Source organism: Sorex fumeus, unplaced genomic scaffold, assembly GCF_029834395.1.
Source record: "Sorex fumeus unplaced genomic scaffold, SorFum_2.1 ptg000037l, whole genome shotgun sequence".
In the NCBI taxonomy this organism is placed as follows: Eukaryota; Metazoa; Chordata; class Mammalia; order Eulipotyphla; family Soricidae; genus Sorex; species Sorex fumeus.
In genome coordinates, this window is record NW_026606094.1 from 31,550,454 (window position 1) to 31,573,720 (window position 23,267).

The 23,267-nt window shown below is 38.3% G+C and overlaps 1 protein-coding gene across 1 annotated transcript in view; it reads left to right on the forward strand.

Annotated features, from left to right (window-relative positions):
• The first annotated feature begins 244 nt into the window (after positions 1-244).
• Positions 245-23,267, forward strand: part of GNAI1 (G protein subunit alpha i1) — an 80,472-nt gene continuing 57,449 nt past the window's right edge. Inside the window, exon 1 of the mRNA XM_056118235.1 lies at positions 245-436. Within this exon, the coding sequence (XP_055974210.1) occupies positions 319-436 (118 nt within the window). The 5' untranslated portion in view covers positions 245-318. The remainder of the gene's footprint in view (positions 437-23,267) is intronic.

The window sequence follows — 23,267 nt, forward strand, 5'->3', positions numbered from 1 at the left end:
GGGCAGCCGAGCCCGGCCGCGGGCGAGGAGGGGAGGAGGCACCGATCGCGCTGCGCGCCGCTCGCGCCTTGGCCGACTGCGCTGTTCCTCCCTCCGTGTCGGGCGCAGGGTGCTGGTGGTGGTGGTGGTGGTAGTGGTGGTTGGTGGTGGCAGCGGCGGCGGCGGCGGCGTGGCCAGCGGCGGGAGCGAGGGAGAGCTGCGACTCGCCGCCTCCGGGAGGACCCCGGCGATCCCCTTGCGAGTGTGTGTGTGTCTGTGTGTGTGTTCGAGCCCGCGCTTCGGACGTGCCGGGGAGCCGCGGCTCTCGCTCTCGGCACCATGGGCTGCACGCTGAGCGCCGAGGACAAGGCGGCGGTGGAGCGGAGTAAGATGATCGACCGCAACCTCCGCGAGGATGGCGAGAAGGCGGCGCGGGAGGTCAAGCTGCTGCTGCTCGGTGAGGACGGCCGCGGGCCGGGGCGTTGGACGGGCGTGCTGGGTGCGGTGGCTGCCCGTGGGCTCTCCGGGCCATCGGAAAGCTGGGAGGGGGACGCGTGCCAACGGCCAGAGGCGCGGCTGCTTGCGTGCACCGCGGCATGATTTCGGGTAGGGGACGTGCTGGGGTGCGGTGCAGAACCCAGGCGGGGTTCTCCTCACTGGAGGGGTGGGGTGGGGGAGGTCCCCTACCTGCCCGCCTTCCCGGCGGCGAGGACTCGCCTTCGGTGGGGCGAGAGTTTGACTTCACTCTGGTGCCTTGGCATGGACCTCGCAAGGAGCCGAGGAACGCCTCGTCTGTCAGCGTTCCCCCCCCTCCTTTTTTTTTTTTTTTGAACTGAGAGCATCCTGGTGAAAATAAAAGGACGCTGACATCAGAAAAAGACGTGCAGCCTTCTCCCCTACACACTCTCTCTCTCTCTCTCTCTCTCTCTCTCTCTCTCTCTCTCTCTCTCTCTCTCTCTCTCTCTCTCTCTCTCTCTCTCTCTCTCTTTTCCCCCAGCCTCCTTCCAGGCTAGACTGCCTCGCGGGCTTGGTTTTCCCACCTCGAGTGCCACGCTTTGTAGAATCATGAAATCAGAGATCAGAGCATCCCCATGTGGGGGCCTCCGTGCGATTGCAGTGTTTCCTTTTCTGCCAACTTCCTGTGGCGACTCACTAAGTCGAACAGGCGCTTGATGCTATTTGCCTTGTTCAGAGAAGTCAAGCCCCTCCGGATGCGGGCTTCTTTATTACCGCGGTGACGTGCAGACCACCCAAGTTGGTTAACACTTGCTCTTGGAGTAGGTGAGGCAGAGACTCAGCGGTGAAAGCCCAGGTGAAAGGTGCGAAAGGGTCTCGCCGGCCAGATTCTCACTGCTGCCACCGTTTCTGATGAATGAGATTTGCCAGGGAGACACCAGCATTTATTTGTCGGTAGTATTGTTCTCAGGATGAAACGCCCTATGGAGGTCTTTTCCAGCTGTTTGAAGGGAGAGAACCTAAGAGTAAGCCAAAGGTTTTAACGGAGAGAAACGGTAGCACGATATGGACCGCATCAGATTTGTAGATTTATGAGTTGGGGTTTTTCTTTTGTTTGCTAGTTTTCTCCCTCCCCGACCCTTTATATCGTGAGGAAAACACACCACACGCTTTATATGTATTTATAGGTAGATGAAAGATTGATCAGAATCTACCCTTACCCTTCCAGCGATTGCTTTGATTTTCTGTTACAGGACAATAGAGAAATGTTGCACGAACCTGTGTTCAGTAAGCTTCTCTTTCATTGGTTTAATGACTGCAGGGAAAATGGTGATTTCCCCCCCTCTACTCCATTACTAGTAGGCTTAGGAGCATCAAACTTGGCATGACTAAAAGTAATAATGATCTGAGTCATTTTTGCAAGCAAACTGTAAAATAACTTTGCATTTTAAAGACCTGGTTGGTTTTCTTCGCCCCCAACATAAATTTTTCTCTCTTAAAACTGTTTGGCTAAGTTTTTACATTTAATGAGCAATATTGCATTGTGAAGAGGTCAGTTTATTTTTAGCACACGTTGAGTATAAGAAGTAGCACACCTTGATAATGGAAATGAGTAGTTACTTCCTTTATGACTTGAATGTGCTTGAGACAAAAAAATGAAACAAAGGGGGAATTAAAAAGTTCTTTTCCTGCAGTTTCTGCACTCCTCTGTGACTATTACTTTGAGCCATCCACCATATTTAAAGCCACCGAAAACTGAGTTCTCTGTGCTATTTTTTGCTTTAATTGGATCTTACTTCCAAAGGGATGAAATGGGACAAAGAACCAAGGAGTTGTGCTGTTTCCTTTCATTTGTTTTTGCTTGTGTTCAGTGTTTCTCAGCTTTAGACCTGTTGGCATTTGGCCTTGTATTTCTTTGTCATGTTGGTATCTTTTTTTTTTCAATTACAGGGTATTTAGCAGTATCTTTAACCTCTACTCCTTGTATGTCAGTGGCAGCCCACTCACTAACTGACCATGGAAATAGTCTCCCATGGGATGGTCTCTAATAAGCCCTGGGGACACAAATTAACATGGCTGAATCTTGAAGAGGAAAAATTAGAGTTGAATGTGTAAGATAGAAGGGAAAGTTGCATCTCTGCTGCTCCCAGTGCTTTGAGAAAGGTGTAGCAGTCATGCTTGTCAGAAGTGATGGAGTCTATACCTGTAATATTAGGTAGATTTCAATACAAACTTTTTTTTTTGCAAAATCTTTAGCTAATGAATTCCTTTCTCTGTCTTTTCTAGCATTGGGGTTTTGTTTGTTTATTTTCTGCTTCCCTCCCCCATCCCCATTTTCCTACGTCTCATCTCTTTTTTGAAAGCCATTCACCAACTCAGTCTTGTTTTCCCACCTCATCCTTGTCTGTTGCCCCAGCATTGCCCTATCCTTTGCCCAGAGTTCCAACTCCTGCCCCCAGATCCTACAAATAGAATACTGACTTATTTTATCAATCTTGATATTTGGAATGCTTGAAAACGTTTTTTTTTTCCCTCATGTCACTTCAACAATGAAGTCTTGACCAGTTTTTTTTTAATGTTTAAAGGCCTATATATAAGTAATTCAGTGAAAGTATTCCATATAAAGTACAGCAATGGAGTCAATGAAACGTAAAATAAAAATGCTTCCTTAGGAACTGGAGCAGTGATACTTTTATTTACATCTGGCTTTCTTGCTTTTCAGTTATTTTGTTTTTCACATCAAGTGCTATTTTTAAAAAATTGCGACAAAGTCTCTAAAGTACATTTGAGATAGCATATTAAATAATTCATTCTGTTGCGGTTTTTTTTTCCCTTAAGGCATGTATGTCTTTTTAGACTTAGTATCTTTTTAGACTTTGGTTTTTCAGGTTGTAGTATCAGCCTAATAATCCTCCACATAGAATCTCATTTTAGTCGTGAAAATTTTTTTTTACTTACATGTGGCTAATTGTTCCAAGAGAAAGTGTTTTATTGTTGCAGCTTCGAGAACTGTTACAATTTCTTTTAACCCTAGATACTTTAGTCTGTGTCAGTGTGACACTTGGCACTTATTTTGTGGAGTGGGTAATGAGGAACAGCCCTGGATACTTCTTAGGGTCCCCCCCACCCTGCCCACAGCCATCAGGGTTCAGTTCAATGTTAAGATCTGTGGATATAGTACCCTTACCTCCCCTGCTTCACTCCATTCTTATATGGATACTTTGGAAGAATTGTTTTTCTTATAGTATTCATTGATATAGAGAATAGATGTTCTCAGTAAAATTTTCATGATTTTTTTTACTCCAAAACCTTGACTTTTATTTTCTTTGGCTCCAAGGCCTTTTCCTCTTCTCCACTCCTCTACAGACAGAAAGTTCATGCCCTTTATTTCCTTCTTTAGTGTGATTTGAATATTGTATAGGTGGATGAAAATGAGGACAGGAATTGTATCTCTTCTGTTTGGTGAGTATTTTTCCATTGCTACCAGTAAACAGCTTCTTGAGAATCTACATCATCAGTCGTTTTCCTCCCTTTAATCTTGCCCTATGACTTCCCTAGTTAAGAAATTCTGGCAGTGTGGACTTGATTTTCTGTTGCTTTAGCTGTTTCTTTAGAATTGGCTTAGGATCTTAGAAGTCAAAAAGCCCGTGTCTATGAATAAATGGGTCCGGTATTTCAACATAGATTGTGTACTTCTCTCCGGCTCATCTGTCTTGTGCTAACAGTTACTTTGATAGAAGTCATGGGTGGTATTAAAGTATGTCAAAAGTGCTGATTCTTCTGTATCTTCTGTTTTTCTTCCTCCATTATGTAGTTCAAATTCTCTGCTTTTTTTTTCTTTTTGGGTCATGCCCGGAGATGCTCAGGGGTTACTCCTGGCTCATGCACTCAGGAATTACTCTTGGGGGTGCTCGGGGGACCATATGGGATGTTGGGAATCAAACCCGTCTCGACCATGTTGGCTGCGTGCAAGGCAAACACTCTACCCGCTGTGCTATCGCTCCAGCCCCTCAGATTCTCTGCTTTGGGCTGCCTCTTCCTTCTGAAGACTTTTCTTTTGGGCTTTATCTTTAGTCTGCTCAGAAACCTTAGTTGGTATCTCTGTTGCCTGATAAATAAAAACTTTCTTCCAGAACTGACTTCCATTGATCTCTGTACTCTTTTCCTCTGGGTACCTTCCCTCTCCAAACAGCGACAGTTGGCATATGGCAAATATGGCAAAGCATATTGCTCCCTGGTTTCTAGTGTTATTTATCTTGATGCCCTGCCTGCTTACCTTGCAGCTAGTGTGAACACTTTGTGGAAAGAATCTTGCAAGATATCCTTGTATCCCTAACAACCCTTTTGCTTTGTCCTGTGCACAGTTAACATATATTTATGTTAACATATTTTGTAAGATTAGTACTCACATAGAGTACTAATTGTTCCTCATTACCCACTCCACAAAATAAGTGCCAAGTGTCACACTGACACAGACTAAAGTCTTGGTGAATTTGCAGTGACATTTTCGGAATTGATGGGAATAATTACCCAGCCAAACACTGTGAATTAAAACAGGAGCAGTGAATGCATGTAATGAACAAAGTAATAAGCAAATGGTATCTGAAAGCAAATTATTTGATTCAGAAATTTTTCTGCACAATTTTCTACATTTAAACTTCTCGATCATATTATTTGTCAGAAAATTAGAGAAAATAGCAGTGTTCATTGGAAGGGTCTGCTATATTGCAGTTGTATTGTTGCTTAAAATTTTTTTTTTGGTAGGAACGGAGCTCACTATCTTTAGTTTGACTTTTTTTTAGCAATAAAGAGCATAAGTCTTCTTCAGTTAATCAATGATAGGACATATCCATACCTATATTATAGGATTGATGAAAAATGTTATTTTCAATGTGAAAAAAATGCTGTGATTTTTTTGAACATACCTTTCCACAACTCTCATATTTGTTTTATTATGCATTTCTCTTCCTGGAAAATTAAAGACACCATAAATTCACATGGAAGCATCTTTATGCATTTGTCACATTTATAGGTTACATATTTCTTGGTCACATGTTCTGGCATGTGTGACTCTCCAGAGAGTGACATTGGTTAGCTTAGATTCTAGATGGCATTTGAGCTTTATAAACTCTCTGTACCTAATCATGTTGTGCTTTGGCTATTTTCTATTATAAATTGTTAAATACTATTTAAAATTCTTAACAGGAAGATTACAAAGGTAAATTTTTGGGGGTGGTGGATGGGGTGTGATTTGGGACCACACCTGGCAGTGCACTGGACTTATTTCTGGCTCTGTGCTCAAGAGTTGTTCCTGGAGGAGCTTGGGGGACTACATGCAGTTCTGGGGTTCAAAGTGGGGTCAGCCTTGTCACACAAGGCAAGCACTCCTCCCCTAAATGATTCCTCTGGCCAGAGGTAGTTTTAAAATGCATATTGATTACCATAAACTTGGTGCCTTAGAGCAGTGCACAATGTATTACTTTTTCTGCAGTTAGGCCACAAGTAGGTTTTAACTGGCAAAAATTAAGAAGCCAGCTGTCTTTCATTCTGGTTAAGGAAAAGCGAGCAAGGGAGAATGATATCTCTCATCTGCAGCATCATTTTCCTTTTTCACTGACACAGACCCTGATGATTACTGGACTCACCCTGATAATCTTCGATTATAGCTTCATTTCAAGATCTTTATTTAAGCTTTCTTTTTTGCCATATAGGGATTCTTTATTCATATATTCTTTAGAGATTCCAGATATGAGGGCCTAGATATTTTTGCTTACTACTTTGACCACTACTCTTTACCTTCTAACTTGCAAAATTTTATGTCAGTTTCATATTCTAGCCTGTACCAACATCTCTAAAAAAAAGTCTCGGCTGGAGCGATAGTACAGTGGGTAGGGTGTTTGCCTTGCACATGACCGACCCGGGTTCAATCCCCGAGCACCACCAGGAGTAATTCCTGAGCATCACTGGGTGTGATCCAAAAAGAAAAAAAAAGAAAAAAAAGAGGTCTCAATCATTTCAGCATCCACTGGCCTTTCAGCTTCTTCTAAATCTCATCATGTAATAAAATATTAGGTCAGAATTTCTCTTTGTGAACCTAATGACCAAAAAAAAAATCTGCTCCTAGAATGTAATACTTGGAGAGATCCAGGAAATCAGTTACAGACATTCCTGTTAAAAGAGGTGGTGAGGGGAGAAGGGGGGTGGGGTGGAGATAGAGAGAAAAGAATATAAGAGTCATTAGGACCTGGCTCATCACAGGCTGCATTAATGTCCAGGCCTGGGAATTATCAGCTGCTCCTCTGCTGGTTGCTAGACCCCACCCTTTAGTCATCCTTTTGTAATGGAAGGTAACATTTGCTTGCAGGTTAGTAATTGTATCAGCCTCTGGGTTGCCTACAGAATTATGATCTTATAGCAGCCTTTCATTTTGTATTCTTGATTTATCTTCTCCTTCTCCCTTTTTATTACACAAGGCAAGGAAAAAAACAGTTTAGGTTTTAAACAGTTTTCTTGGAGATCTCCCTCTTTAGATAACCAGATTCTTAGCTTATAAAATCTATTTTTTTCCAACATTTCCATACAGGACAGAATTCACTTAATCTTTTCTGCCTCTATAGAACATGGATCTCTTTTCCATTGGTTTTTAATAGTGTGTTCTTGTTTTCCATCCAAGTATTCATCCACCAGCAGCATGTATAAAGTTCATCTCTCTCTCAAATAGACAACACAATTTAAGTTTTCTAACAGTTTATGTTTCTTCAGCTGTTCCTTTTAAGTCCTCCTAGGAGAGTCATTCATACCTGTGTTCCTAATGGTGTCAGGGCAGGCTAGATTTTTATTTTCTATCAGGAACCTCAGAATTTTTTGAATCTCTTTTATTTCCTGAATTAATGCCATCTTTTTCATATTCGTCAGCACATTCCACTTTCAGATAGCCTCTTAGATAGCCCATGTGCAATTTTATACAAGGAATGCCCAGTTATGATTTTTATATTTTTATTCCTTTGCAATGTGTGTGACTGTTTTGATAAGATAGGGTCACAGGTTCTGGTGGTTGATATTGAACCCCTGGTATATAATCAAGACAGTATGTGAAAGAGTAAGACTTCACTTGCCTCCTCCTCCATGAGGTTTTTCTTGCTCATCCAGTCTAAATTAGCCCTCCTTCTTCTGTCTTTCTAATTAACACCATTTTGAAACCAGCTTGTGCATTTACTTTTTTTTAATTGGCTGTTTTGTCTCTAAGGGTTCAGCCTCATCAGACCATGAATCCTGTTGGACTTGTTTATCTTCTCTTGGGTTGGTGTAGTAGCCTTTACATAAGTGTTGATTAGATAAATGATAATTGGGTTATTGGATATTAATTTCGATTGCCCTATAATGAGATAAAAGGTGCCACATTCCCCTTGTGCCATGGACAATTCTTGTGAATTGTGACATAGTGAAAAAATCCTAGTGAATTTGGATATTTTATTTCTTCTATATTTAGCTAATTGGAATAACTAGAGTCTACCACATTAGTTACATAGAGTAACTAGGACCTACCACTTTATTCCCAACACAGTTCTAAAAGAGAAGTTAATTTTTGAAGGGGGTGGCCAAATTCTTGTTGCGTGTTTAAAAAAATTTTTGTTCAATTAAGTGGTGGAGTGAAATGTCATTTTTGTATTTGTATGTTTGGACACCTTTCAACTGGCTATTTATAATACTCTCCCCATATGATTTGACTTTTTTTTAGGGGCGGAGGGGTAGAGGTTGGTTTGGGACTATATCTGGCATTGCTCAGGCCTTACTCCTGACTCTGTGCTCAAGGATCACTCCTAGAAGGGCTCTGAGGACCATTTGTAGTGGGGAATCAAACCTGGGTTGGCCTTGTGCAAGTCAGATGCCCTAATCTAATTCTATCACTCTGGGCTCTTTACTGCCTCCAGAGAAAAAAGATGTCTCAAAGAGCTGTTACTGTGAGTTTTGGGAGCTTACAGAAGGTGCTCAGAAGCTCACCAGTCCATTCTCTATGTCTCATCTCACTTGACATGGTCTGAATTAGCATTGGTAGCATTTTACAGTGTAGACTCTTTTTAGTATTCACTTGAGCTTTAGGTTTACCAAATCCTTAGAAGAGTTTATGGTCTACTCAGTGAAACACATTTTATGCATAAAAATAATATCCCTACCCTTACTGGCACATAGGGAAGACATGGTATAAAAGTATTCAAGGGGGAAGTTGCCCTTTAATATAAGGTCTTCCTGTTCACTGTTGCTCGTTTGGGACGAAAGTGGGAGGAATGTGCCTCTCAGGAACCAATGTGTGGAAGTCTGTCCATTTCCTTCCTGTATGTGTGAGATTACTTTTCTATCCTTATTGGCTGTAAGCTCTGGATTGTACAGGAACGTTTGCCTAGAAGAGATGTTGCAGTCTACAATATAATTTTCTTACATTCTTCATGTGTAAGGAATTTTACCATTCAAGGTTAATTTATTTATTTTTTTTACAAAGTCTCTGTGGGAAAAGGTAGTTGACTCAGAACTCTGGCAATGAAATGTTTTCTTTTGAGACCTTGGGCAAGTTTTCCCAGTTATTTAAGCTTGCATTTTCCTTCAGAGCCTAGGTAATTTATATGTATGTGTAGCTAAGTATGGAGGCAGCTAAAACATCTCAAATGCTTTGGACAGGGGCCGGAGAGATAGCTCAGAGGACTGGATTGTAAGCCAGGCATGTGGTGTCTCCTCAAAAAAAAAAAAGGCAAAGAGTTCTTAATAAATATTAATTTTTTTTATTTAATACTTTAGAGATTCTTGAAGTGTACTCTTGGTTTCCTTTCTGTGTGAGCCACTTATTGGTCACAGCCATTAAATCTTTCTGTTGGCTCGTTTTTAGCAGAGGATGTGTACATAACAAAGATATCAGTCAATCTTAATTTCCCATTCCTGATCCCACCAAAGTTTTCTTGTGTGTCTTGGGTTTCTGTTCATTCTCCCCACTGTGATTACCATGTCAGTAAATACCTGTTGTATGTTAAGGCTTTTATAGAGAATGAATTTTAAGAAATCAGACAAGTTTACAATGATTTAAATGTATGTTTCACACTGCATTATTATCCATTTTTAGAATTAATTGAATGCTTTCTTGCAAACTTTGCTTTTATTTTTCCTGAGAAGGAAACATGTTTTTGTCGTAAATTATGAAACATTATATGTGCTATTTCTCAGGGAAGTTTGTGATTACTTCCCACAAATTTAAAAACCATCTTGGAACTTATAATACTGATGACTCAGATTCCTAATAAAACTCCAGAATTACCATGAACTTAATCTTAAGGAAGAGGCAGCATCTTTTGAAAAGTGGTAGTAACCTTGAGGTGAAATAAGAGAACATCGAATCTAAGATACTCTTTATGCTTCTGTAAGGTACAGTTTCGAGTTTTCTCCCTGTAATTTATTTTACCTATCTGTATTACATTCTTTTGTTCTTTGGGCACATGACTTTTACTTGAAGCTATGGTGATATATCTGAAAGGAATAGAAACCTGTAAGTTAATGTTAAAATAGATATTTAATAGCAGTTCCATGACAGCTGCCCTTTTGAAATTTGAAACTTGCCTTAGAGGTGGTTCAGAAATCAATCTTATTTCAAGAATTACTTTCATTTCTGAACTCTTTAAACTGTATCCATGTGTGGTAGCTAAGAAATTTTACAAACTGAGCACATCAATATCATCTGCAACCACATCAAGGAATACATGGAAGGGATTTGCCTTTCCTGTGAAAAGCTACACTGGCCGGCAAAGTTACTACTAGTGAGAGTAGCAACTTCAAGGCCTAATTCAAGGCCACATTTCTGTATTTGCTCCCACTCATGCACCCACTTTGGCCTTTCTACCCACTCGGACATGCTGCACAATCTTAGAACATTTATTTCAAGATTCCTGTGTGCTGGTATGGTCTGCAAAGTTTCCCAAGCCATGCCCAGGGTTGCAAAATCGAAAATCCAAGCATAACTATTTTGACCTCCTTAAATCAGTTTTGACACCTCATTTTCTCATCTAAACTTTTAAACTCTTAAAAATACTGGGTTGTTATTCCATTTTTTTTTAACTTTACTCTTTCTCTTGAGCATAGAATTAATTTACTGGGATGGGGGATTTGTAGGGCCATTCCCAGCAGTGCTCAGTGGCTGTTCCTTGCTTTGTGCTCAGGAGTGACCATGGGTGGTACTCAGGGGACCATGTGTGGTTCTAGGGATTCTAATCAGGCTCATCAGGATGCAAGGCAAATATCTGAACCCATTATCTTTGTGGAGCACTTTTTATTTTTACAATGGGGACTTTTTCAGTGCTATATACCACAGCTGGTAGGGTGTTTGCCTTGCACGTGGCCAACCCGGGTTCAATTCCTGTGTCCCTCTTGGAGAGCCCTGCAAGCTACCAAGAGTATCCAACGCACATAGCAGAACCTGGAAAGCTCCCCGTAGTATACTTGATATGCCAAAAACAGTTACAAGTCTCACAATGGAGTTGTTTCTGGTACCCGCTCGAGCAAATTGATGAACAACAGGAGGACACTGCTACAGTGCTGTAGAAGAATAGAGAGATTTGCAGCGGGCATTCATGTAACCCACACCCATAACTTTTTGAAAGAAATAGTATCTTTTCTCTCTCTAAAGAGAGAAAGCTCTCTTGAACTTTTTTTATGATTAGGTTGGGATTTCATTTTAATTTTTGTGTCTCTTAAATCTTCTCTTTTAATACTACTTACATATCATCCAGTTCAGTTTTCTCTATTCTTTAATAACCTAGTCTGTCTAATAACTTCAGTGAACTAATCTTTAAATTTTAAGATATTTTTATTTCTAAAAACTATTTGTAATCTTTTACAAATACATTTTTCCATAGTCTTTTATTTTTTTTTTTGCTTTTTGAAAAGTAATTTTCATTAGACATATTTTAATACTTGGAAAAAATTTGCTATTGGAGTTTCTTGGATTTTATTGCTTGTAATTATCTTACCATATCTCATGATAGGGTATGTTTTCATAATTTTATTCTAAGTGTATATATCCACCATCCCCCTGCCTAGCTACAATTTTCTCTTTTCCTGAGTTTGAGAAGGTAGGGCAAGTGAATTTCTATTTCTTACAACAGAAATCCCAAAGCAGAAGTATCACCTCTCACACACTTATTTGTTCATTTTCTCTTTCATCTTTTCTCCTCAAGTTGGTAGTATGACCAGTCCTTACCTTGACACCATGTTAGTCAAAGCTTCATGCACTTTTTTTTCCTAAATATTTTCCTGCCTCATTTGCTATCATTTAGTTGCAATGAGTTTAGGATTATACTTTAGTTCTCTTTAATTTTTATTCTTAACCTCTCTTCCCCTTTGAGTCAGATGTTCTTGGCTTTGGTGACAGGTGAGTGAGGGTGTGTGTGTGTGTGTGTGTGTGTGTGTGTGTGTGTGTGTGTGTGTGTGTGTGTGTTTAGGGGCTCCTTATACAGTTCTGAGGATTCTCTTTGAATTCCATTGTGTGTGTCATTTGTCACTCTGGGCCCAGCTTGTTCCTTGGCATCTATCCACAGGTGAAGAGTGAATATCCTTTTTTGTGATGTCTCATTCTGATCATAACCCTCCCCATTTCCGGCCTCTTTCATCTCTTGTGAATGTTGTGGACTTTCCCCATCTATTTCACCAGGCAGTCTTTTGCCACAGAATCATATGTGGTAATTAGCTTCCTAGCTATGTAGAATGCTTTGCCATCTCCAGCCATGTGGAATATGATATTTTGCATCAATTTTGCAGCGATGCCAAGGTGCCAGGAGAGATGAGGTAAGGTCACATATTCGGCTTAGCCATTCTTCTCCAATAGGCTGCTTGCACGTGTTACAGAATAGGCCACTTTCTTCTCCAAGGACCAAAGTAGATCCTTTGTGGAATCTCTTTACTAATCTCTTCATCTTCTTTGACATACCACTTGCCTCTCAAATTTTGATTCAAAGACAAGATTAAGATGGAAAGTAAAAGGTAAAGGCCCTCCCGTTGATCGTCGGTTTGCTCGAGCGGGCCCAGTAATGTCTCCATTGGAGACTTTGTTGTTACTGTGTCTGGCATATCGAATACTCTCGGTAGCTTGCCGGGCTCTCAGAGAGGGGCGGAGGAATCGAACTCGGGGTGGCCATGTTGGCCGCGTGTAAGGCGAACGCCCTACCCGCTGTGCTATCGGAAAGTAACTCCCTGCAAATCAAGGACCCTGTCTTCCTTCTGCAGTTGCTGTTTGGCCACTGCTTGTCTCCGAGCTTCTAGAACAAACTTGTGAGCCATGGTGTGTCACCTCAAAAAGTCAGCAGTGTTCATCTATTTGAACCAGTACAGGATGAACATACCTCATTTCACTTTTTTCTTCATTTATTCTTGTCAATGCACAGGCGAGAAAAGAAAATCATTTTAAAATTTCTCTCATTCAGTGTTGTCCTTTACATTCCTCACCTGACAGTTTTATTTTTTCTTGCCTCTTCCCCCAAATTTGCCTTATTTTGTATTCTTGCTGGTTCACTTGTGGTCAACGTATTTTCTTAAAGCAGCTAGTGTTAATTTTTTTAATAGGCCTAGAAAAAAGTAGAGCTCTTTCATGTATGGAAATCCCCATTCAGGGGGTATGGAGTGGGCCAGACACTCCACATTTCTCACAAGTTCTCAGGGGATGCTTTGGCTGCTGACATACCCTTGCTCATCCTTGGTAAAGCAAAGTCCTAGAGTAGGTGATCTTTCTAGATTGCTTTGACACATTCATGAAGTCACTCATAGCCTTATCAATAGCCTTTTTAAAGTATTCATAGTAGTACCTCAGATAAAGTGGGTATAGATTTTAAAATTAAAGAATACCCACATATACCTCTATCCATTTTTTTATTTTCTTCTTATATAGTTAAATTTATAATGGTAGGCATCTTAGTAATGCATTTAAAAAAAACTCTTGATATTAGCTTGCATGAAAACATGGACTTACTGGAAAGTGATACAAAAAACTGTAATTAGTGATAATAAATCTGTGTATTTAGCAAGAATTTTTAATGTGTATTTCTTTTGATGATATGCTCTGAATCAAGGCAAATATGACTATATAATAATATTTTAGGACTGTTTCATTTGGTAATGTTTAAGATGGATTCTTTTTTGCGAAGTAAATAAAGAATGGGTCAATCTGGTAAAATATATAGTCTTTGGGCATGAAATAATTTTTCCATAACTGCAGCTCTTTTAATCTTTATATACATACAACATATTTCTCTTCAAAAGGTAGTTCTAATTTTGGAATTAGTGACAGGTGTCCACAAAATACTTTGCAGTTAAATATAGTATAAAATTCTATAACTCTGAATTCATTATACTATCCTTTGCTAGTTGGGCTTACTGTAAGTTGGTTAAGACATCTGGTTCTTATGAAACATGTTAACTACATTCAGCAAATATTTCTAGAATGTCACCTCTATGGCCTCCATTATCTTGATGATTGTGCACAGAGTAGTTTATGGGAGTTGATATTAATTGAAATGGAGAAAACATTCTTTAAGCATCTTGCCTGTAGATAAAAACAGTCTGGTCATTTGGCTTGCTTCATACTTATATTTAACTATAAAAATGTGGGTCTAGTCTGTGCCTTAGTGTGCCTTTGAAGTAAATCATTTTAACTTTATTTTGGATGACTGCATTTTATACGTCAGGTTGAATTTTCATTGCTTTTTGCTAAAAGGGATTCAAAAACTTTCAGAGCAGAGTAAGTAACAAATTCCATAGTAATTTATGCTGTGCACATGGGGATGGTTAGGATTTCAGAACTGATTTCCTGAAAAGTTATCGACCAACAAAAGTAGACCATTGTAATTTTACAGTCAGATCTGTATTAACTTAAGCTCTTCTATAACATAGAAGTGTCCAGTATAAAAGTATGATTCTTAAAAATATAAAATTTATAGTAGGCCCTTTTGAGCCTAGTCAGGTGGACTTAAACTTTATAATTTATGCACATATTAGATTTGAAATTATATTTGAATGTGTGTGTATATTTTTTGTTAATTGAGCAAATGTTATTTTAAAAGACAATCTCTAGAAACTTCAGCCATCAGAATAAATCTGTCGGGTAAAGAACAGTTTACTTTTCTGAATAAAATTTTAAAATTGTCGGGCTGGAGTGATAGCATAGCGGGTAGGGCATTTGCCTTGCACGCAGCTGACCTGGGTTCGATCCCTGGCATCCCATATGGTCCCCCAAGCACTGCCAGGAGTAATTCCTGAGTGCAGAGCCAGGAATAACTCCTGAGCATCTCTGGGTGTGATCCAAAAAGCAAAAAAAAAATTTCTGAGGAATTTCTAGGTGGATCCATATACTTACTACACATGGGGGCTTTATATTTATTTGAAAGAAGTTAATCCATTTTATTTGCTTATACTCGTTAAAATTTGTCATGTAATACTTGGCATTTTGTTGTATGTATTCCTCCCCACATCCATGTTTTGTATCAAGCTAAGTAAGATACAGAGGTCTTTAAACCTTGAAGCATATAAATGATCCCTTGATTAATTTTTTTTTTGGTAACACCCGGTGATGCACAGGGGTTACTCTGGGCTCTGCACTCAGAAATTACTCCTGGTGGTGCTTGGGGGACCATATGGGATGCTGGGAATCGTACCTGGGTTGGCCACTTGCAAGGCAAACACCCTACCCATGTGCTATTGCTCCAGACCCCCTTGAGGATTTTTAACAAATGGTCTTTTATATTTGCCTACGTGTATATGTCTTCAGGATGTTAGAAGTACCTTGATCAGAAGTAGCAAAAATATTGCTCAGCAAGAAGAAAAAAACAAACTGTGATGGATTAAATTATTCACATTTGCATGGATTAAATAGGCACCAGAAGCAAACTGAAGTCAGAAGCATACCTTTTTTTATTATTATGCAATAATAATACTTTTTAATGGAAATGCAAATTGAAATGAGACACTGTTCGAATCAATCAATAGGAATAATGGCTCAGACAACTAGTAGACACTCTTGGTGACATTATCAGTGTAGATCCATTTCAGGAAATAAATGAGGAGAAATAAATAGTTGAAAACAGCTACTATATGAGACTATACAAATGAACTACCACACAAGAAAGTGAGTGGGGATTTTAGTACATTCTTAAATATGTATTAAATTTAAGAATCATCTCGAAACTAGCCCAAATCTTCTAAGTACAAACATAAAGAACAAAAGTATACAAACATCCAGGTGGAGAATAATCATGAGATCTGAGTGAAGTTTATTTCTAAGAAGAGAGAGGTATGGAAGAATGAGAGGTACCTAGGGTTCTGTAATGCTTCTGTACTTCTTAAGCAGGGTGCTGTGCACACAGATGTTTAGTCTCTGTATTTTCTAGGTATTTTTAGTGTGACTGAAATATTTTATAAGTAAACACATTTTATTATTGTAAGTTAATTCATGTCAATTTTGGCATCTTCTCTGCTGCATCTGGTTACTTCCCAAATATTATTTACTGTATTTGCATTGCTTTTTCCTCATAATTTCTCCCAAATTTTACACAAATTAACCTGTTGTAATATCCTCTCCTGATTTTTTTTTCTTTTTTGGTGACACCTGGCAATGCACAGGGGTTACTCTTGGCTATTGCCCTCAGGAATTACTCCTGGTGGTACTCAAGGAGACCATATGGGATGCTGGGAATCAAACTCCGGTCGGCCGCATGCAAAGCAAACGTCTTACCCCCTGTGCTATCTGTCCAGCCCCAACGTCACCTTTCTTAAAGGAAAAAAAATTTTCTAACCCTAACCCTATATATAGTAGCACTGTAGCACTCCTCCCGTTCATCGATTTGCTAGGGGGACACCAGTAACATCTCTATTGTGCGACTTGTTACTGTTTTTGGCATATTGAATACTCCAAGGGGAGCTCGCCAGGCTCTGCTGTGTGGGTAGGATATTCTCGGTATCTTGCCGGGGCTCTCTGAGAGGGACAGAGGAATCGAACCGTAGGTAGGCTGCATGCAAGGCAAATGCCCTAACCGCTGTGCTATTGCTCCAGCCCCTCTGCTCTTCTGACCTCCACACTTTTGCCTTTGTTCTGTATAATTCCTTCGGAATGACAGTCTTCTTCAGTCTTCTGATTATTTACATAATCTCGCCTTGTTTATTAGCATGGTATTAAAGAATCTTTGGTTTCAGTTCCACCTACCTTTTTTCTTTTCCCAGGCCTGCGTCTTGGCAATATGTGAACTTTACCATGCTTTACTTATTTTGATGCCCTTCCTTATGCTTTTCCTCTTTCTATAAATACCATCTGTCATCTATTTTTTAGTATTTCATATGATCATGATTGGGGTTTGGGACAATTTTAAATATCTGGATCCTTAATAACAAAAAATACTTTCGATGCATTTTTGCATTGATTTCAGTCTGTTGCATGCAGTGTCATTTATATGCACTACAATTATGTAAACACATAATTAGGTGTAATAATTACACATTTCTTCTAAGTAATCAAAAGCCAAAAATAAATTAGAAACATAGCTGCAATTACAGTTCTCATTAACATTACTTGTATGAAGATTTGATATGTATCAGGCATAAACTGCTTTTGCATTTGACATGCCTGTTCTACCAAATGCCATAAGATGTGTCAATTCTCCCACTTCTCCAAATGAGTTATTGCAAAGCTCTCTTTGGTGCTCTCTCTTCATTGGTATTTATTCCAATAAGGTATTTACACCTTATTGAGACAGAGGCTATGATACCATGAATCAAAAAGCTTATTAGTGTTCCTAACAAAGTAGCGTGCCTTTCTACACAGATGTATTACTTCTGTACCTAAATTCCACTGCCCTCAATGCAGTATAACCCAATAGATATTAACTAGCTGCCATTTACTACATACTGTCTCATGTGTGGTGATACATATGTGTATCAAACATGGATTCTCTCCTTAAAAGAGATTAGTGACAAAATAAAGACCAAGAAAGCATACTGGGATTTATGTTTGAACTTATATAGGGAGGCACCTGGATTTTAAGTTCAGCCTTTTATTGTTGGGGCTGTTTCCCAAGTGGTGCTCAGAAGATTCAGGGTCCCCATCAGCATTGGTGCCACATGGGGGTTGTTCAGACACTTTCAAAGCTGTCCCTGGCATGCTCGGAGGACTATGTGGTGCTGGTGGCCAAACGGTGCCGAACATGTTGCCTAACCACAGTTCTAGCTCCTAACTCCCAAATTAAGTTTTAAAAACTGCAGAAGAGGACACAAATATGAGTTTATTTATTTGGACTTTAATGCTATGTTCCTCATTTTCTTTCATTGCCTCTCTTCATTTTCATGAACCTTCCTCTTTTCCTTCTGTTTCCCATTAACCTAAATAGTCAAATTCTAAAGTTTTAATTTTGTCCATGTAGAAACACTCCCAAAATGTCCCAGTCATTGTTGATAAACTGGCCACTGCTAGACTATGTATGTATGATGGAGAAACAAAGAGGGCAGACTAATTGAGAGTGTTATGTCTAGTATACCTTTCAAACAGATTCAAACTATTTACAGTTGTTCATAGATACAGACATAGTAGATAGTTTTCATATGGTGTAAGCTTTTGGCTGTCAAATATGTATACTAAAATGAACAATGTTTATGCATTTCAATAATTTAGTAGTATAGTTGAATATCGGCCTGTCTGGTTATCAGATTTGATATAATACCATTTCTAATTCTACAGGCTACCCAGGAATATCTTAAGGTTATCTGTTTTCACTGTAGGAGAAAAGCAGTGAGATGATAGTGTTTGTTCCGTCTGAGATGCAAAAAATAGTATAAATATGCAAAGGAGTAGTCCTGGTCAATTTATTTTGAGAGGTTATATTAGTTAAATGGCCTTAATATTTTGAAACATAATTCTAGAAACTTTCCTCCAGAAGCCTTAGTTAGAGGTACAGCCTTGTGCCATGGACAAAAAGAGGGAAAAATTTCAAGAGTAAGATAAGAAAAAAAATGTTTCCTTACAGCTTTTAAACAAAAGTAAAAATATTCCTTCTTTTAAGTGCTTATTTGGGTAATGTTTTGGTAGACAAACTTCTACTGTAATTTATGTTATTTTGTAGAGTAATTTTAATGTCACAGTTGACAAATAATGCAGTTCAAATAATTTTTAGAGTAAGTTTTCTTGATATTAATGCTAATGGTGGGTATATTTTATATTTGTTTGAAAATTATAAAATGGCTTATGAAAAATGGTACATTCTCCTGGTTGCAAGAACTTAGAAAGATTTTGGTTATTGTAACAAGATCCTTGGGCTTAGCAATAGCTTTCTGGGCTGTGCTCCAGAATTATATGTGAGGTCTAATTGTGAAAGACTGGAGTTATAATTTATTAGGTTACAGATATAATATTTTAAAACAGCTTATTTTAAATATAGTTTTATCTTTAATAAGAAATACTATTGCAGCAAAAATGTCAGTTTCATTTTATTAAAGTAAATAATGTGTTGGGTATTTGTTTTATTTTTGAACTCATTTTAATACAAACTGTTTTATTTTTAACTATAGTTCAGAGATTTTCAAAATTATTGACTGAAGTGCAATTATGCAACTTATGAATTACTGAGCTTTTTTTGGTAAAAGAAAAAATGTAATGCTTTTAATAGTCTCTTTACATGAATGCAAGGCATTCTGAGTAGATCTTAAACACATAATTTTTTTTTATGTTTTGGGTATTGTGATATTTGAATTACTTTTTCTTGCATAAGAGTATAAATAGAATTTTCTTTGATTGTTCTAACTTTTTTAAAGTGAGATGTAACTGTGAATCCCCATGTAACTGTGAATCAGGTAACCATATAACACTTGAATAAAGCATAATTTTATTGTATTTTTTTTTGGTGGGAGGTATGTGCCAGGTCTGTGATTCCTACATGTTTCAATAATTTCAGAATTTGACTCTGATAGAGGCTTTTTGTTGTTGTTGTTATGAAATCAAATGATTTTATCGAGGTTAAACAAAAACTCCTGTGTGCTTACCTTTTAAAAATATATTTCATGTATTCTAGTTTTTAAGACTTTGCACTCTTACTCATTAAGGTGTCAAAGTCAGTGAGTAGGCTGGTGTCTTTATTATTAAAGATCAGTGATTATAATTGAGGTTTTGAAATTTTAAGTAGCAGTGGTATTCTAGAAGGAATGATAACAGTTTATGCAGTTAGATGTTAAAAAAGAAAAAAATTCATTGTGTTTCAGAGCAGTTCGTTACAAAGCTTATGCACAGATAAGCACGGAAATGTGTCTTTCTTTCCAGTGACATTAAAAACAAACTGCTGTTGTAGCAGGCCCTGGTGACACAGGGACTCCATGCTTATTATATGTAGCCCTCAAACATTTCACTTTTAAAAGAGTATGTTACATTCAGGAACACTTATTACTGAATGTAATAAATAAATATATTGGTTTTTTTTTGGAAGAAGTGACAGTCAGGAAGGAGAGAGAAAGTTCCAGATACTTTCAGAAGATCAAATGATGAGTGATTTAAGTTACTCTTCTGTAACATACGGAAACACCAAATGTATGGGATAAGTACACTTAAAAATATTAGTACTGAAATGAAATGATTGCTTTCTAATCAAACTTCCCAATAAGGTGTTTACATTGTTAAAAACTGGGCTAAGATTTATCATTTCCTAAATTGCTCATTAACTTTTTTTTTCCAGAGTGACAAGTGAAAAGTCACAGGGTAGATCTTCTACAGACACGGTTCTCAATAGACGCTAATCTATGGATTCCCAGTTTTAGAAAATCCACCCTTTCAAATTCTTCCCAGTCCACCCTAGGGTTTATGAAGCAAGCTCACACTTTGTGTCTACACTTAGCTTCCACGTGGATTCCATCATTTTCCTCTGCTTTCTCAGTGGCTTTACAGAGGTTATGTCTAATTCTGAAGCTGCTGAAATCAGAAGCAGCCTAGTATCAGCCACTTCTCACTGCAGATAGCTTTGACTGTTGTGTTATGTTGGAGTTTGTCTTGTGACTGGCCTTTTGATATCACCATGTCAACTGAGAGCACTCTCAAGGGTTATCACTGTGGGTACAAGGTTCTGATGCTGTGTGACATCCAGTCCTGTGGAGAATTTTGTGAAACGATTCTTTTCAAGGCCTTGCTTGCTTGTTTACTGCAGTGCCTTTATGTCCTATTCAGATCCAAGTCCAGATGGGCTTGGCTGAGTGACATTGTATTCAGAACCATGGGTCAGAGGCTGGTCCTTTGTGTTTCGGCCAGACAGTGTGGATTATCTGCCCTCCATCTCCCCTACATTTTTCTTGAGATTTATCCAGAAATGTCTAAATTCTTCATGACCAAGTTCAAGTTCTGTCAAAATACGTATAGGGTGGACTGTAGCGGACTCTGAGACATTTTTAGTCCCTGCCTTCTTCAACAAATGCCAACATCTGGAAATAAGCTGTTGCCAGTTTGACTGAGAACTTTTAGTCTTGTTTGTCTGCAGGTAGTGCCTCCGTTTCTCTATTGTTCATGCTGAAAGATTGATTATATTGTTTTCAAGCAGTCAGAATTTCAGTTTCAAATCAGTCATTTAACAGGTGGGAGGACCGTGACAATTTCTAAATTTCAATTTAGAATTCAATCTCAGTTTTGAACTCTGTGAACTCGGCAGAAAACATCTGTCCCATAGGGATTGTTGTGAGATTCAGACATTGTGTCAAGTGCTGGGCACCCCCTAGGTGCTCATTATGTTGTGGTAATGTTGACCTTCCTGTGTTGGTTGGATCACTCATTAACCACCAGTAAATACATAGTCTCTCCTGATCCTTTGGTTCATAGGTCTGTACTTACAGCAGTTCTATTCCAAATCAGTACACTGTACCCTCTCTAGAAGAGTTTTTCTGGCTCTTTAAAATGATCCCATTGGGGCTGGAGCGATAGCACAGCGGGTAGGGCGTTTGCCTTGCACGCGGCCGACCGGGGTTCGATTCCCAGCATCCCATATGGTCCCCTGAGCACCGCCAGGAGTAATTCCTGAGTGCAAAGCCTGGAATGAACCAAAAAGCAAAAAATAAATAAATAAATAAATAAATAAAATGAGTCCATTAACACTCTACATGAGATTTTTATGTATTATAGGTAGCCTTTTGGTTAACTTGCTGAGGCAATTTTTTTCTTCAAAATGGATAAATTTCTTGAGCTGTCTTTCTTTGTGAACATGTGTCATTCTGTAGGGTGTGGAATAAATGAAACAGTTCACAGAGCCCAGATTCTTTGTAGTTCTCTGTATGTCATTTTTGTTTGGAAGAGAATAGGAGGAGTAAATTAGGTCACCTTTCAGAACTTTCATGTCTTAAAAAATGTGTTATTCTATGATAAGGTTTGTGTGCCCAACGTTATATTTTAGACAGGTGGTTTTCTTTTAAGTACAATATATTTGTATCTAAGAGTAAATAAATATCCAGGAGATACTCAGTACATGTTAAAGTTTGGCAATTGATCTGATAGTTCCAAACATTTTTGATTATCAACGTCAGTTTTATTTTTTTAGAAAAATTAATGAAGGGCTAGAGAGATAATGCAATGAGTATGGCACTTTCCCTCATTGCAGCAAACTTGGGTACTATTCCCAGTACCGCTTATGGTGTCCTGAGCACTCACAGGGAGTAATCCCTGAGCATTGTCAGATGTAGCATATCCCTCAAAACAAAGATAAAGTCTAAAAAAGTAATGAAAGCTTGTGGTTTTAATTTGCTCATTAGATTTAATTTCAAATTATTTTTCAAATTATCTGATTTTACAGTTAGTATATATTAAGAAAAATTGTGTAACTTAAATTACTATAGCATTTTATATCTTTAGGACACCTAATGGTAAGAGGCTGTTTGCTAAAAACAGTTTTTGTACTACTTAAAAAGAGGAAGTATTTTAAAATTCTCTTTACATTTACTAATGCTATTTTTCAATAAAAATTGTGTAAATATAATAGTTAATATTGTGTAGTGTGATTCCTTTTAGTTTTCTCCAGAACACTAAATTTACACAGATAAGATGACTCCCTAATTTATTGCTTCCAAGAAACATAGAAGAAATGATGATTTAAAATTAATGGACTTAAAAAATTAGTACTTTTGGATCTTCAATAATTGTAGTATGCATCATGAATCCTCAAAGGAAGTATAGTACACTGTATCATGTTGTCTGGTATTCACAGAACATTTATTGGCATTACTCATAATTTTAGCATTTTAAGATTGCAGTTTGTGCGAAGCTCATTCGTGTACTACTTTGCAGCTTAAATAGTACTTCAGAGTATTTTCTAATTGCATCTACAACCCTATCAGATACTTGTGTTACTCATTAGTTGTGTAAGCATAGAAAAAACTGGTTACATTTGGAAGCCATCTAGGTGGCAGGAGATTAGTTTATGTTGAGAAGGAAGTTAGATCTTAAATCAGCAGCAGCATGCTGTTTTGAGAAATTAATTTAGTACAGCTTGGTGATTAAAGAGAAATCTGTTAGAAGACATTGATTTAGAGAATAGAGTTGAAGAATGTCAACTATTTTACCACCAGGCATGCTAGTGAAATGTTCTAATTATATTTGTACAAAGAAAAAATTCCTTAAATGTGATATGTGTTTAAAGTGCATTATGGTCCTGTAATATAAACTCTTTGGGTTATTAAATTTTAAAACACAAAGTAGTCGATAATATTATTCTTTGTTAAATGAGGTCTTTGTTTCTAAGGGGTCAGTTCCACAGTCTGACATACTCTTTCAGAAGAAGAAAGACAAATAACCAGATGATGTTACTTAC